We start from the raw sequence: 14,186 nt of genomic DNA, 5'->3' as shown, positions 1-14,186 counted from the left end.
AACAAATAATGAAAACACGACAACCCAAAACCTATGGGATGCAGCAAAAGCAGTTCTAAGAGGGAAGTTTAGAGCAATAATCCTACCTCCAGAAACAAGAAACATCTCAAATAAACAACCTAACCTTACACTTAAAGCAAATAGAGAAAAAAGAACAAAAAACCCCAAAAGTTAGCAGAAAGAAAGAAACCAAATAGATCAGATCAGAAATAAATGAAGAAAACAATAGCAAAGATCAATAAAACTAAAAGCTGCTTCTTTGAGAAGATAAACAAAATTAATAAACCATTAGCCAAACTCATCAAGAAAAAAAGGGAGAAGACTCAAATCAATAGAATTAGAAATGAAAAAGAAGAAGTAACAATTCACAGTGCAGAAATACAAAGGATCATAAGAGATTACTACAAGTAACTCTATGCCAATAAAATGGACAACCTGGAAGAAATGGACAAATTCTTAGAAAAGCACAACCTTCTGACACTGAACCAGGAAGAAACAGAAAATATAAACAGACCAATCACAAGTAATGAAATTGAAACTGTGATTAAAAATCTTCCAACAAACAAAAGCCCAGGACCAGATGGCTTCACAGGTGAATTCCATCAAACATTTAGAGAAGAGCTAACACCTATCCTTCTCAAACTCTTCCAAAATATACAGAGGGAGGAACACTCCCAAACTCATTCTACGAGGCCACCATCACCATGATACCAAAACCAGACAAAGATGTCACAAAGAAAGAAAACTACAGGCCAATATCACTGATGAACACAGATGCAAAAATCATCAACAAAATACTAGCAAACAGAATCCAACAGCACATTAAAAGGATCATACACAATGATCAAATGGGGTTTATCAGAGGAATGCAAGGATTCTTCAATTTATGCAAATTAATCAATGTGATAAACCATATTAACATATTGAAGGAGAAAATTCATATGATCATCTCAGTAGATGCAGAAAAACTTTTCAACAAAGTTCAACACCCATTTATGAAAAAAATCCTCCACAAAGTAGGGATAGAAGGAACTTCCCTTAACATAATAAAGATGACGTATGACAAACCCACAGCCAACATCATTCTCAGTGGTAAAAAACTGAAACCATTTCCTCTAAGATCAGGAACAAGACAAGGCTGTCCACTCTCACCACTGTCATTCAACATAGTTTTGGAAGTTTTAGCCACAGCAATCAGAGAAGAAAAAGAAACAAAAGGAATCCAAATCAGAAAAGAAGAAGTAAAGCTGTCACTGTTTGCAGATGACATGATTCTATACATAGAGAATCCTAAAGATTCTACCAGAAAACTACTATAGCTAATCAATGAATTTTGTACAGTAGCAGGATACAAAATTAATGCACAGAAATCTCTTGCATTCCTATATGCAAATGATGAAAAATCTGAAAAAAAAAAAATTAAGGAAACACTCCCATTTACCACTGCAACAAAAAGAATAAAATACCTAGGAATAAACCTACCTTAAGGAGACAAAAGACCTGTATGCAAAAAACTATAAGACAATGATGAAAGAAATTAAAGATGATACAAACAGATGGAGAGATATACCATGTTCTTGAATTGGAAGAACCAATGTTATGAAAATGACTCTACTACCCAAAGCAATCTACAGATTCAATGCAATCCCTATCAAACTACCAATGGTATTTTTATAGAACTAGAAAAAAAGGTTTCACAATTTGTATGGAAACACAAAAGACCCCGAATAGCCAAAGCAATCTTGAGAAAGAAAAAAGGAGCTGGAGGAATCAGGCTTCCTGACTTCAGACTATACTACAAAGCTACAGTAATCAAGACAGTATGGTACTGGCACAAAAACAGAAACATAGATCAATGGAACAGGATAGAAAGCCCAGAGATAAACCCACATACATATGGTCACCTTATCTTTGATAAAGGAGGCAAGAATATACAATGGAGAATATACAGCGTCTTCAATAAATGGTGCTGGCAAAACTGGACAGCTACATGTTAAAGAATGAAATTAGAACACTCCCTAACACCATACACAAAAATCAACTCCAAATGGATTAAAGACCTAAATGTAAGGCCAGACACTATAAAACTCTTAGTGGAAAACACAGGCAGAACATTTTATGACATTTAACACAGCAAGATACTTTTTCAAACACTTCCTAGAAAAATGGAAATAAAAACAAAAACAAACAAATGGGACCTAATGAAACTTAAAAGCTTTTGCACAGCAAAGGAAAACATAAATATGATGAAAAGACAACCCTCAGAATGGGAGAAAATATTTGCAAATGAAGCAACTGACAAAGGATTAATCTCGAAAATTTACAAGCAGTTCATGCAGCTCAACATCAAAAAAACAAACAACCCAATCCAAACATGAGCCAAAGACCTAAATAGACATTTCTCCAAAGAAGATATACAGATTGCCAACAAACACATGAAAGGATGCTCAACATCACTAATCATTACAGAAATGCAAATCAAAACTACAATGAGGTATCACCTCACACCAGTCAGAATGGCCATCATCAAAAATTCTACAAACAATAAATGCTGGAGAGGGTGTGGAGAACAGGGAACACTCTTGCACTGTTGGTGGGAATGTAAAACAATACAGCCACTATAGAGAACAGTATGGAGGTTCCTTAACTACCATATGACCCAGAAATCCCATTACTAGGCATATACCCTGAGAAAACCATAATTCAAAATGAGTCATGTACCACAATGTTCATTGCAACTCTATTTTCAATAGCCAGGATATGGAATCAGCCTAAGTGTCCAGTGACAGATGAATCGATAAAGAAGATGTGGCATATATATACAATAAAATATTACTCCACCATAAAAAGAAATGAAATTGAGTTATTTGTAGTGAGGTGAATGGACCTAGAGACTGTCATACAGAGTGAAGTAAGTCAGAAAGAGAAAAATAAATACCGTATGCTAACACATATATATGGAATCTGAAAAAAAAAATGGTTCTGAAGAACCTAGAGGCAGGACAGGAATAAGGATGCAGATGTAGCGAATGGACTTGAGAACACGGGGAGTGGGAAGGGTAAGCTGGGACAAAGTGAGAGAGTGGCATGGACATATATACACTACCAAATGTAAAATAGATAGCTAGTGGGAAGCAGCCACATAGTACAGGGAGATCAGCTCGGTGCTTTGTGACCACCTAGAGGGGTAGGATAGGGAGGGTGGGAGGGAGATACAAGAGGTAGGCGATATGGGAAAATATGTATATGTATAGCTGGTTCACTTTGCTATAAAGCAGAAACTAACACAGCACTTTAAAGCAATTATACTCCAATAAAATGTTAAAAAAAAATACATAACACAAAAACTATTGAAAATGTAGGAAAGAAAAAAGGGGGGGGGACTTCCCTGGCGGCACAGTGGTTGGGAATCTGCCTGCCAATGCGGGGGATACGGGTTCGAGCCCTGGCCCAGGAGGATCCCACATGCTGCGGAGCGGCTGGGCCCGTGGGCCACAACTGCTGAGCAGCCCCTTCTCGCCACAACTAGAGAAAGCCCACACACAGCAACGAAGACCCAATGCAGCCAAAAATAAATAAATAAAAATAAATTTATTAAAAAAAAAAGGAAAAAGAAAAAAGGGGGGACTTCCCTGGTGGTGCAGTAGTTAAGAATCTGCTTGCCAATTCAGGGAACATGTTCGTGCCCTGGTCCGGGAAGATCCCACATGCCGTGGAGCAACTAAGTCCAGAGGCCACAACTACTGAGCCTGTGCTCTACAGCCCACAAGCCACAACTACTGAGCCTGCATGCCACAACTACTGAAGCCCCTATGCCTAGAGCCCACACTCTGCAACAAGAGAAGCCACTGCAATGAGAAGCCTGCACACTGCAACAAAGAGTACCCCCCGCTCACCGCAATTAGAGAAAGCCCACGCGCAGCAACGAAGACCCAACACAGCCAAACACAAATAAATAAAATAAATTTAAAAAGAAGAAAATGTAGGAATAACTTCATTAAAAACACACAAATAGAAGCTTTCCATATACCTTTTTCAATATAGAATAGCCCGGGCATGCCAAAATCAAAAGCATAAAGTAAAACCGCAAATAACAAACTCTAAAAAACTGTAAACACTTTCATTGCTAAATAGAGAAGGTAAATTTTTTATATTCATAGAACATGCACAAAAATTTGCCATGTACTCACCCTGATAAAAATTATAAAATTATTCACAATATTGTTGGCAATGTTATTTTATCATGATCCAACAAAATAAGAAATAAAAATAAAAATAGCTACAAAAATGTTATAACACTTGAGAATTAAGAACTCTGATAATCCATGGGTAGAAAAAAAATCAAAACAAATTACAAATTATATCAATGCTATAGATACAAAAACACATCAATCCAAAACTATAGGATACAATGACAATTATACTAAGAAGAAACATTACAGTCTTTCCCTTTATTATTAAAGAAGAAACTCACTAATCTTAATAAAGAAACATAGTACTTATAGCACAAATCTTACAATCAGAAAAAATAATTTAGCTGAAAAAGGTAAAATAAATTGATCAAGGTAAAAGTTCAAATTGATGAAGTAAGAATAAAGTTTAATAGCCATTAAAACAATCTAAAGGCTAATACTTCTAAAAGCTCAATAAACAGGGAAATCCCTCTTGAGTCTGTTCATGGGGGAGAAAAGTGTGTGTGTGTGTGTGTGTGTGTGTGTGTGTGTGTGTGTGTGTGTTTGATTAGGAAAAAAAAAGGGAAACACCCAGAAGAAATTAAAATAAGTACTTAAGAATATATAGGTATATGGCAAATAATTTGTTAACCCAAGGGAAAGGAATAATTCCCTAGAAAAGATAAACTATTAAAAAATGAAGCAAATAGAAGTAGAAAGCTTGAATAATTTTCATGAAAGAGTTTGAAAGAAGGGTTTTAAAGTTACCATTTTAAAGAGACCAGTATCAGGTGGCTTCACCATAGAGCTCCATGTAATTTTTAAGGAGCAAAACTATTTTTTTTTTCTTCATTCACAATTTTTATTTCTTGCAGTGAACTTTTTATATCTTCAAAGTCAATTTGTCTTTAAAAAAATTAATACTTCTTATTCATGGTACAATCCATCCCCCCTCCCCCAAGGAAAACAAATTCAGGGACAGAGTCATTTAGGGGGAAGTTGAAATAGGTACTATAGGTTCGTGACAAAGGCTTCCCAGCCCACCATCCTGTACATATACAACAAAATGGCAGCATCTCAAGTTCACCTAAATGAAGTTAGGTTAACTATTATTTAAACTATTCCAAGCCACATAAAAATATTAAAATCTCTCCTATTTATTTGGTGAAGTTACCATTATCTTAGTACCCAAATATTATAATAAAAGTACATAAGATATATAAATTATAATTTAAAGCCATTAACTAAAATATAAGCTTCTGTAATATATCAAAAGGGTAGTACAATATGACCCGGTAGAGTTCATTCTAATAATACAAGAACAGTCCCACATTAGGAAATGTATCATCATCAATTACATCAACAAATTGAAGGATAAACCATATGATTATAATCATGAATGACAAAAAAAGTATTTCATAAAAACTCAGTCATGCCTAATAAGAACAAAGTAATTTAGTATTCCAAAAATATTTAAACATAACACTTCTTAACAAAAACATTAATACACATAGAAATAAAAATTCTTACACTGCTCTGATTAAATGTCTGAGAAACTTTTAATACAGCTAAATGCCTAAACTATGGTGACATTTGATGGTAGGAGTTGACAAAGAAGGACAAATTTGAAATTTTCTGCTTACATATAAAACATACACACAAGCATATACATACCTCTGTACATACATTCACATATCTAAACACCATCAAATTCATATATAAATGCATATGTGTGTCATCTCACAGAAAATAACTATATATTTGTATTTACTCTATGTTAAAATACTAGTTTACCTGTTTAGGCAGTCGGAACAAGGAATTCTTGTAGAAGATGTCCTTAGCCTGGCTCCATGTACCATCGACAATGATGATTGTGGAAGGATAAATAGGAGAATCTAATAAAAATTCTTCCAAATTAGCAGCTTCAGCCCCTGGATATAATATTAATGTATCAGACTTCCGACAAACAGTTGAAAGTTCAGGATCTCTAAAAGTTTAAAATAAAAGTCGTTATTAACCTGGTGGGGGGGGGTGGAGTTTTATTATTCTTATTGAACTTCATTCAAAAATACATGTCAAAGCATTTTGGCACTAGAGATATAATAAAGAATGACACAGCCTCTGTCTGCAAGCAACAAAACAAACTTGAGGGGGAAGGAGACAAGTTAAAAGTCAAAGACAATAAATGGTATAGTTTTCAAACTATAATAATAAGTAGCATCTACAAAAATATACAGCCAATACCAGCTCTAACAACGTCCTTTTAGATTGGTATCAAGGTAAAGATAGGGGCTTTTGCCACTCATAATACACATTGTACTGAAGGTCCCAGTTACTACAATAAGGCAAGAAAAAGAAATAAAAGGCATAAACATCAGAAAGGAAGAAATATAAATGACCCTATCTGCAGATAATCCTACTTACATTGAAAGTTCTAGGGAATCTACAAAACAATTTCTACAATTAACAAATAAATTTAGAAAGTCATAGTATACAGGGTTAATACACAAAGCCCAACTGTTTTCTTATATACTAGTGGCAAAAAACTGAAAGTAAGTATTTTTAAATTCCATTTACAAAGGATACTAAAAGTAATAAGTCTCTTAATCATTCCCCCATGGTTACATCACATACTTTAACAAAAAACTAAATCAATCATTCAGGACTTCCCTGGTGGTACAGTGGTTAAGAATCTGCCTGCCACTGCAGGGGACATGGGTTCAAGCCCTGGTCAGGGAAGATCCCACATGCTGTGGAGAACTAAGCCTGTGCACCACAACTACTGAGCCTGCACTCTAGAGCCCGTGAGCCACAACTACTGAGCCCACGTGCCACAACTACTGAAGCCCTCACACCTAGAGCCTATGCTCCACAACAAGAGAAGCCACTGCAGTGAGAAGCCTGCGCACCTCAACGAAGAGTAGCCCCCACTCGCCACAACTAGAGAAAGCCCACACGCAGCAACAAAGACCCAATGCAGCCAAAAATAAACAAATAAAATAAATAAATTTATAAAAATAAATAAATAAATCATTCAATTACCAGATTAATATTAAATCAATAATCTTAATCAGCTTTAGTTTAAAATCCGTACATGAATAATAATTTACTGAGTAAGCACTGTATTTGGTACCATCAAAAATACTGAGCTTAATATCATAGGCTCAAAATGGGATAGGCTATTTAGAAAAATATCAAGTTTCTCATCCCGACGCACAACTGTGGAAGGGTTAGATAGCCAAATGTCAGGGATGACCAAGAGAGTTTCCACTTCTACCACCATAGACGCTCACCATTTTTGCAATAAAATAACCGAGATCCAAGCTGGCAGATTATATATCCACATCTGTCCAAGAATTATAGAGAAACTATCATTATAAAGAGCCTCTGTGTGAAAGAAGTGTCACAGTGTAAATTATGTGGTTGCTCCCCATGTGAAGAGCTCTGGATGGTGCTTCCACTCCCAACAAAATGGCAGAATCTGCAACAGCAGCACCAAGCCCAGAGCAAAGCTCACCTCTGGTGGACAAGGCAATGTAAACTGTGCAAAAGAAAAATCTATATGAGAAAAGAATGCCTAACCAATAGTTTCAGAGAAAGGAAAAAAAATGATTCTATAAAGATCTAACATGATGTTTTCATAATATAAAGCTAAAATAATAAAGGAAGGAAAAAGTTTGGTCAATTCCTTGGGCTTGGCGCTGCCACTAGTCTTACTTAGCATTTTCATAAGTGAACTGAAAAAGAAATCTAAAAATATATTTAACTGTGTAGATAGGATCAAAGTAATTTGTGAAGGCTCTGTATAGGTAGAAATAGGTAGAAAAGCAACGAATATGCTTCAAAGGTAAGAAACAACTTGTAGAAAAATTTCAATATACATACAGTATATTATATATATTTATAATAATGGGTTCTGTATTACACTGTAATACGGTATAAAATAAGATCCAAGAATATTACAGAACTGTCTGTGAAGCTATCAACTAACAAACTGCTGCACATACTGGGCCTCATCAAAAAAAAAATATTTTAAACACAACAAGAGAAGGCATTCTATCATTTTTTTAAAATATGGATGTGCCTATAACTGGAACACTAAATATAGTTCTAGTCACTGTACCTTAGGAAAGCCTTCATGGGCTAGAAATGAATATATGTTTATATAAATGTATATCATATATAATTGTAAAAGAAAAAGAAAGAAAATCATTAACTAAATCTAATACAAGTACCCTAATATCCTGAAATAAAATATCTTAACAAAAATGAAATAAACAGGAAATATACATGCCTTTTAGGCTCAACATATATACCATGGAATTTAGATAATGCTATAATTTGTTTATTCCATTTTGGTCTGTTTTTGTTTATGTTTTGCTTACTTGTATTATTTTGAGAGAGAAGGCAGAAATTAAATTTTTAAACCATTTCCAATGTACCATGTTCTAGGTCTAATAGGTAACTTGAAGGAAACCATTTTTAAAGTAAAAAAAGAATTCATTTAAGTTGCCCTAAAAGTTCATTTACCTTTCCTCACTGAAGCGACGACCAATCTTGACTTTACACTTATCTTGGGGGAGACATGCTGCTAGCAGAGGAACTGTCCGCAACACCTTGTTTTCCTGTAATTAAAAAATTAATTAAAATGTAGATTCTAATTAGATAAACACACCTTTAAAACTTCTTGATGAACATCTGATTCACAGCATTATGTATAATTTTCACAAGTCTTTTACTACAGACCACAGTTTAATACAAAGAGCTATAGTTTCTCTGACTTATCAGTATTAAATATAAGTGTATATTTTTATTCTATTTGGGTGTATTTACATGTTTACTGATCAAAAAGGATAACATTAATCTAAATAATAAAGATTATGAAAAATGTAAATTTGTATTTAACTAAATTGAATTCATTTATTCTGACAAACTTTTTATTTCACTAGTAATTACATTTTGTAGTATGTCAACTTGAAGATAACTGCCTAGATATTTATGCCCCATAAGCAAGGAAGTGCTCAAAAAAAACAAAACAATAGGGCATATCAAAGGGACACAGAAGCCAATCTTAAAGAGCACCCAATGGAACAACTTGAGCAACAAAATAACAGTATTTGGATTATAACCCAAAGTATAAAATAAATACAGAGTCTAGACTGATATAAATAAATGATTGAATAAATAAATGGGAGAGAAGTGACAAATCTTCCTCATGGAAGAATTCTAAGTAATAAACATAAACATAGGTGGAGTTTAATCTCTCCCTCCTACTTGAGTGTGGGCTGGATTTATGGCCTTCCTTCCAAGGAATAAAGTATGGAAACAGAAAAAAATTATAACTTTAGTGTGAAAAAAGCTGGTGACCATTTCTGTAAATTGCATTAACTATCATCATAGTTAATGTTCACCATAAATCAGTGGGTTTTTTTTCAACGTCCTAACTTCCAACACTAAAAACCACCTTTCTGGTTGCCACAAGAATTCCATTCTTAATCCTTAGTAAAGTCAGGTGCTTAGCTATTCTGCTTTAGCCTCATACTTTTCTTGGTTATTTTGGTCTATAGTGCTCAGTCACTGCCTGGCTCTTCTCCACTGGCCCATCTGGGAATGTCATGCTTGATCAAATAAGTGACAGAGGCCCTCTCTAATCAGTTTACTTACATAGAGCCCAATGTTATCTTCACCAGTTTATATAATCCTGCATATACATATCCTCACAGTGAATAACTTGTGTCTGTAAAAAAGACAATGTACTAAAGGAATATCAAATATTACTTACTTTCCTTTAGGAATATCAGAGTTATTTAGTAAATTAATATACAAAATAATAGTTATATATGAATTTATAAAAGTAATTTAAAAAATTTATAATTACATTATTTACGTTTAAACAGAAACCAAAAGTATTGTAGTAACAGTATTCAACAACCACAAACACACACATAGATATACCCTCAGGGACATTTTTGTGTTTACCTCTTTCACCCCTGGGTCTTGGAAGTATTGATTAAAATAGCATGTAAAAGGTAAATTTACAGATGCTGAGAGTAGTTAAACTGATCTACCTAATAAAAAGTTCAAAAAGGAAACAGAAGAGGTAGAATTTGCTGGGATTTTAACTAAAAGGAACATGTAGCAGGCTGGCACTCTGAGGAAGCCTGAAAACAATTTGGAGCAGCTCCTATGATGAATGGGACTAGCAGGAGATAGGTGAGAGGGAAGTTTCAGGACATTTTCCAGTGTCTCATACTGTTTTCTTCCCTCCTTGCCATCACTATTGAGACTTCGACACATAATTAAATCACTTTCCAAACTTTTGTCAAAGTAACACATGTATAATAGTCAAATTAAATGGTGCCTAAAGATTTGTAATGTTCCCAGATACACTCCCCAATACTACTTCCTAGAGGCAATCACTTTAACTCTTCTAGCTATTTCTTCCAGTAGTTATGTCCATATTTCTATATATGTCTTGCTATTTCTTATCAATTTTAGATATTATCTACAAACTACCATTTATTATCATCATAATAGCTAACTTTAACGTATATAATTCTAAGTGCATTTTATATATTATTCATTTACTATGCACCACAAACAAATAATGAAGTATATTTTTTATTATGTCCATTTCACTAATGACAAAACTGAAGCACAAAGAGGTTAATTATCTTGCCCAGGGTTATAGAGTTTACAGAGCTGTTAAGGATTTAAACTCCTGAGCCTTACTCTTAACTACAGCATTCTATAACTACAGCCTCTTGTAATAAATGAAAATTTAGCTTTCTTACAACACTCCTTACCCTTACATCTTCTAATATTTTTAGTTAAATCAATAAACAGTATTTACATCATTAATGCCTACATATACGTTGTTCACAAAAGCCCAAGCAATTTAACACAATGTTTCTTTCTTGTAAAGTTTTTTGTTATTCTTGAGATAACTGTTTTGTTTTTATCCTTAAGTAATTTTCTATATGCATATACCTACTCTTTAAAATGCTCCATCATATCACCTCCATTTCATCCACTCCATCAAGTCTTCCTTTCTCAAAGCCCCCTCCTAGAGCCTATCCAAATGGTTTTCAATCATTTTTTAGAGGAAGTCATCAAATTGGCCTATTCTTTTATTGAAAACAGTATGCTGAGATTAAGCACAAGGCAGCCAAGTATGACTGACTTAGATTAAGATTGTAAAGTTCCTTGGAACTTTAAGGAAAAACAATATGGATGTACTTGTACATACGTAAAATACATTTATAGCACACACAATTATGGATGAATCATCTAAACTGTGAATTAACTATGAAGGAAGGAAGGGAAGGAGGGAGAGAAGGAGGAGAAAGTGGGGGGGGGGGGGGGGGAGGACAAGAGAGGAATGAAGAAAAAAAGGAACAAATAGATATGAAAACATTAAAACTGCCACAAATCTATGAAAATACCTACATTTTAAAAGCCATCTTATGTCTGGAACCATACAAGAATGAAAAGGCCCCATACTATGTATATGGCAAAATGAAAACAGAACTCATCATCAAAAGTCAAGTTTTAGCCACAACTGTTATGGCCACTAAGCTATCATTTTATGTAAATTTGAGCTGCACCATGTTGTAAGTTTAAACACAGTAAAATAATGCTAGTGATTAAAGTGTCACAATCCTGACAAAAGCATGTTGTTAACACTGAAAAAATAAAGGTTGCCCAACAAATGAAATATTTAACAATCTGCAATAAAAGAATAATTGCTTCATCATTTGGAAAAGGAAAGTGATAGATTAATATCCTTTAATGTCTTTGTTAAAGTCTTCAAGTGGTATACACCTCAGAAATTTAAGAAAAAATTATTTCTCCTTCAAAAGCCTGGAAGAGTTTTAACTTCAGTTTACACTAAACCCATTTTTGTACCATGCATCAACTAGTTTGGTATTGATGATAATTTCTGGTTTTCTATGATCTCCTTCCCTCCTCTCTTCATTACTGCAGTTAATCAAGAGTTACTAACATATATTCACACTAGCACATGCATAATTCTCACCAACATATGAAATTATTAACTAAAAAGTCTTTCTATACAACACATACACATATTTTTATATATTTATTTTTATGTATACATGTAAAACATACATATTTGTTTTATTCACTTAAAGAAGTAAAAAATTTATTTTACGCATTCATTTTATAACACTAAAATGCTGAGCATTACCTCTGCCCTAATAAGAAAAGACATCAAAGGATACAAGCTATGACCAAAATTTAAAAAGCAATAATTTCTTAGCTCTCTACTCACAAAATCTTTTTTTCCTCTATACAAAATTGTTGGAGTTCTAAATTTCTATATATTCAATATTCATTATATAATTCAGCAATGTACTTTTTATGAAATAACACCTTTGTTTTTTTTTTTTTTTTGCGGTACGCGGGCCTCTCACTGTTCCGGCCTCTCCCGCTGCGGAACACAGGCTCCGAATGCACAGGCTCAGCGGCCATGGCTCACGGGCCCAGCCGCTCCGCGGCATGTGGGATCTTCCCAGACCGGGGCACGAAGCTGTGTCCCCTGCATCGGCAGGCGGACTCCCAACCACTGCGCCACCAGGGAAGCCCGAAATAACACCATTTTATGAAACAACACATTTTTTGTCTGTCTATAAAGCATATGATACTATACTATCATATAATATATAAAAGAAACTATTTTTTCCCAAAGAGATAGCATTTATCATCAATTTATTTTCAAAAATGCTGAAGAGCTGAAAGGGATGAGTATGCTCATCTGTATGCTTCCTCTTGTATCCTAATATTCTATCTGAAATTGTGTATTTTATAACATCTTACCTCTGCTGGATGCTGAATTATGTACAAGTGGGTAGAGATGTGTAGAGGATGCACTGGTAGAAATGGACACAAACACACTTTCTGAGGTCGGCTAAAGGGCAGAAAAAAAAATGAAAACCTGTATGTTTAAAATAAAATTATATACCAATAACCTAAAATTTGAACATAATCTCACTTCATTATATAGATTTGCTAAAGCTGCATTTTTCAAAATGATACCAAGAATGAATTTAATCAATCATATTTTCAATATGAGAATTTGAAAAAAGACTCAAGTAAATTTTTTACCATCCATATAGATGAAAGTACCTCAAAAAATCTTGCCTTAATTATCTTCAATGGAAGAATACTCATAAGTCACCACCATGGTCTTTTTATTCATGAAGAAACACTTCTAATAATTTGCATTCCAAATCAAGAACAGATCTCATGTCAAAGAGAAACCTGGCAATTGATCTAAATCATCTGAAGTTGGCGGGAACAAAATGATGATAAAATATTAGAATATAATTACCACCTAGAAGAGAGTTCTAATCAAACTTAGCCATCAGTCAACATGGAGAGCTTACCAATTGTGAGAAGAAACCCAAATGGGCCACCAAAGTATTTTTGGCTAGAATTATATCCACAGAACGCCAGTCTATCCATTTGTTTTCCCTTTTGTTATTGTTTACTTTGTTGTTTTTGTTTTACTTACTTTTTAGTGCTTTACTATTGTTTCAAAAATACTTATTACAAAATTCAGATGGAATAAAAGGGTATACTTCCCATCTCAGTCCTCCAGCCTGGTGCATTCTCTTCCCTAAGGACAACCAGTGATTAGTTTCTTGTGTGTCCTTCCAAAGGTATTGAAGGAATATACATGGATAGTTTACCATTATATCCTATATTTAATATGTGTGTTTATAATATGAAATTCAACAAATGGCCAGATACAGTATATGATGGAAGTAAATTTTCACAATGGATCACTATTATAGGCAGATGTTACATGCCATTACAATAGTACACAAGTGAATGTTATATTAAAGGGAATTCCCAACAGCATACTTACTACTAGAAAACTGATTGCTATCAACTGTTTCCTCAATTTTACTTATGTTGAGTTATAGCCTAAGATAAGAAATACTTATATTAATAAAACACAGTGTGAGTAAATTGGTTCAATTATCTACC

The 14,186-nt window shown here is 34.0% G+C and overlaps 1 protein-coding gene across 1 annotated transcript in view; it reads right to left on the bottom strand.

Annotated features, from left to right (window-relative positions):
• Positions 1 to 14,186, bottom strand: part of DTWD2 (DTW motif tRNA-uridine aminocarboxypropyltransferase 2) — a 112,312-nt gene that overhangs the window by 74,221 nt on the left and 23,905 nt on the right. Inside the window, exons 2-4 of the mRNA XM_007455841.1 lie at positions 13,011 to 13,101; positions 8,703 to 8,797; positions 5,967 to 6,159 (exon numbers count right to left, since the gene is read on the bottom strand). Of these exons, the coding sequence (XP_007455903.1) occupies positions 5,967 to 6,159; positions 8,703 to 8,797; positions 13,011 to 13,101 (379 nt within the window). The remainder of the gene's footprint in view (positions 1 to 5,966; positions 6,160 to 8,702; positions 8,798 to 13,010; positions 13,102 to 14,186) is intronic.

This window comes from Lipotes vexillifer, unplaced genomic scaffold (genome assembly GCF_000442215.2).
Source record: "Lipotes vexillifer unplaced genomic scaffold, Lipotes_vexillifer_v1.1 scaffold78, whole genome shotgun sequence".
Classification (NCBI taxonomy): Eukaryota; Metazoa; Chordata; class Mammalia; order Artiodactyla; family Lipotidae; genus Lipotes; species Lipotes vexillifer.
Note: the sequence above shows the minus strand (reverse complement) of the source record. Positions and strands in the feature narration are given on the sequence as shown.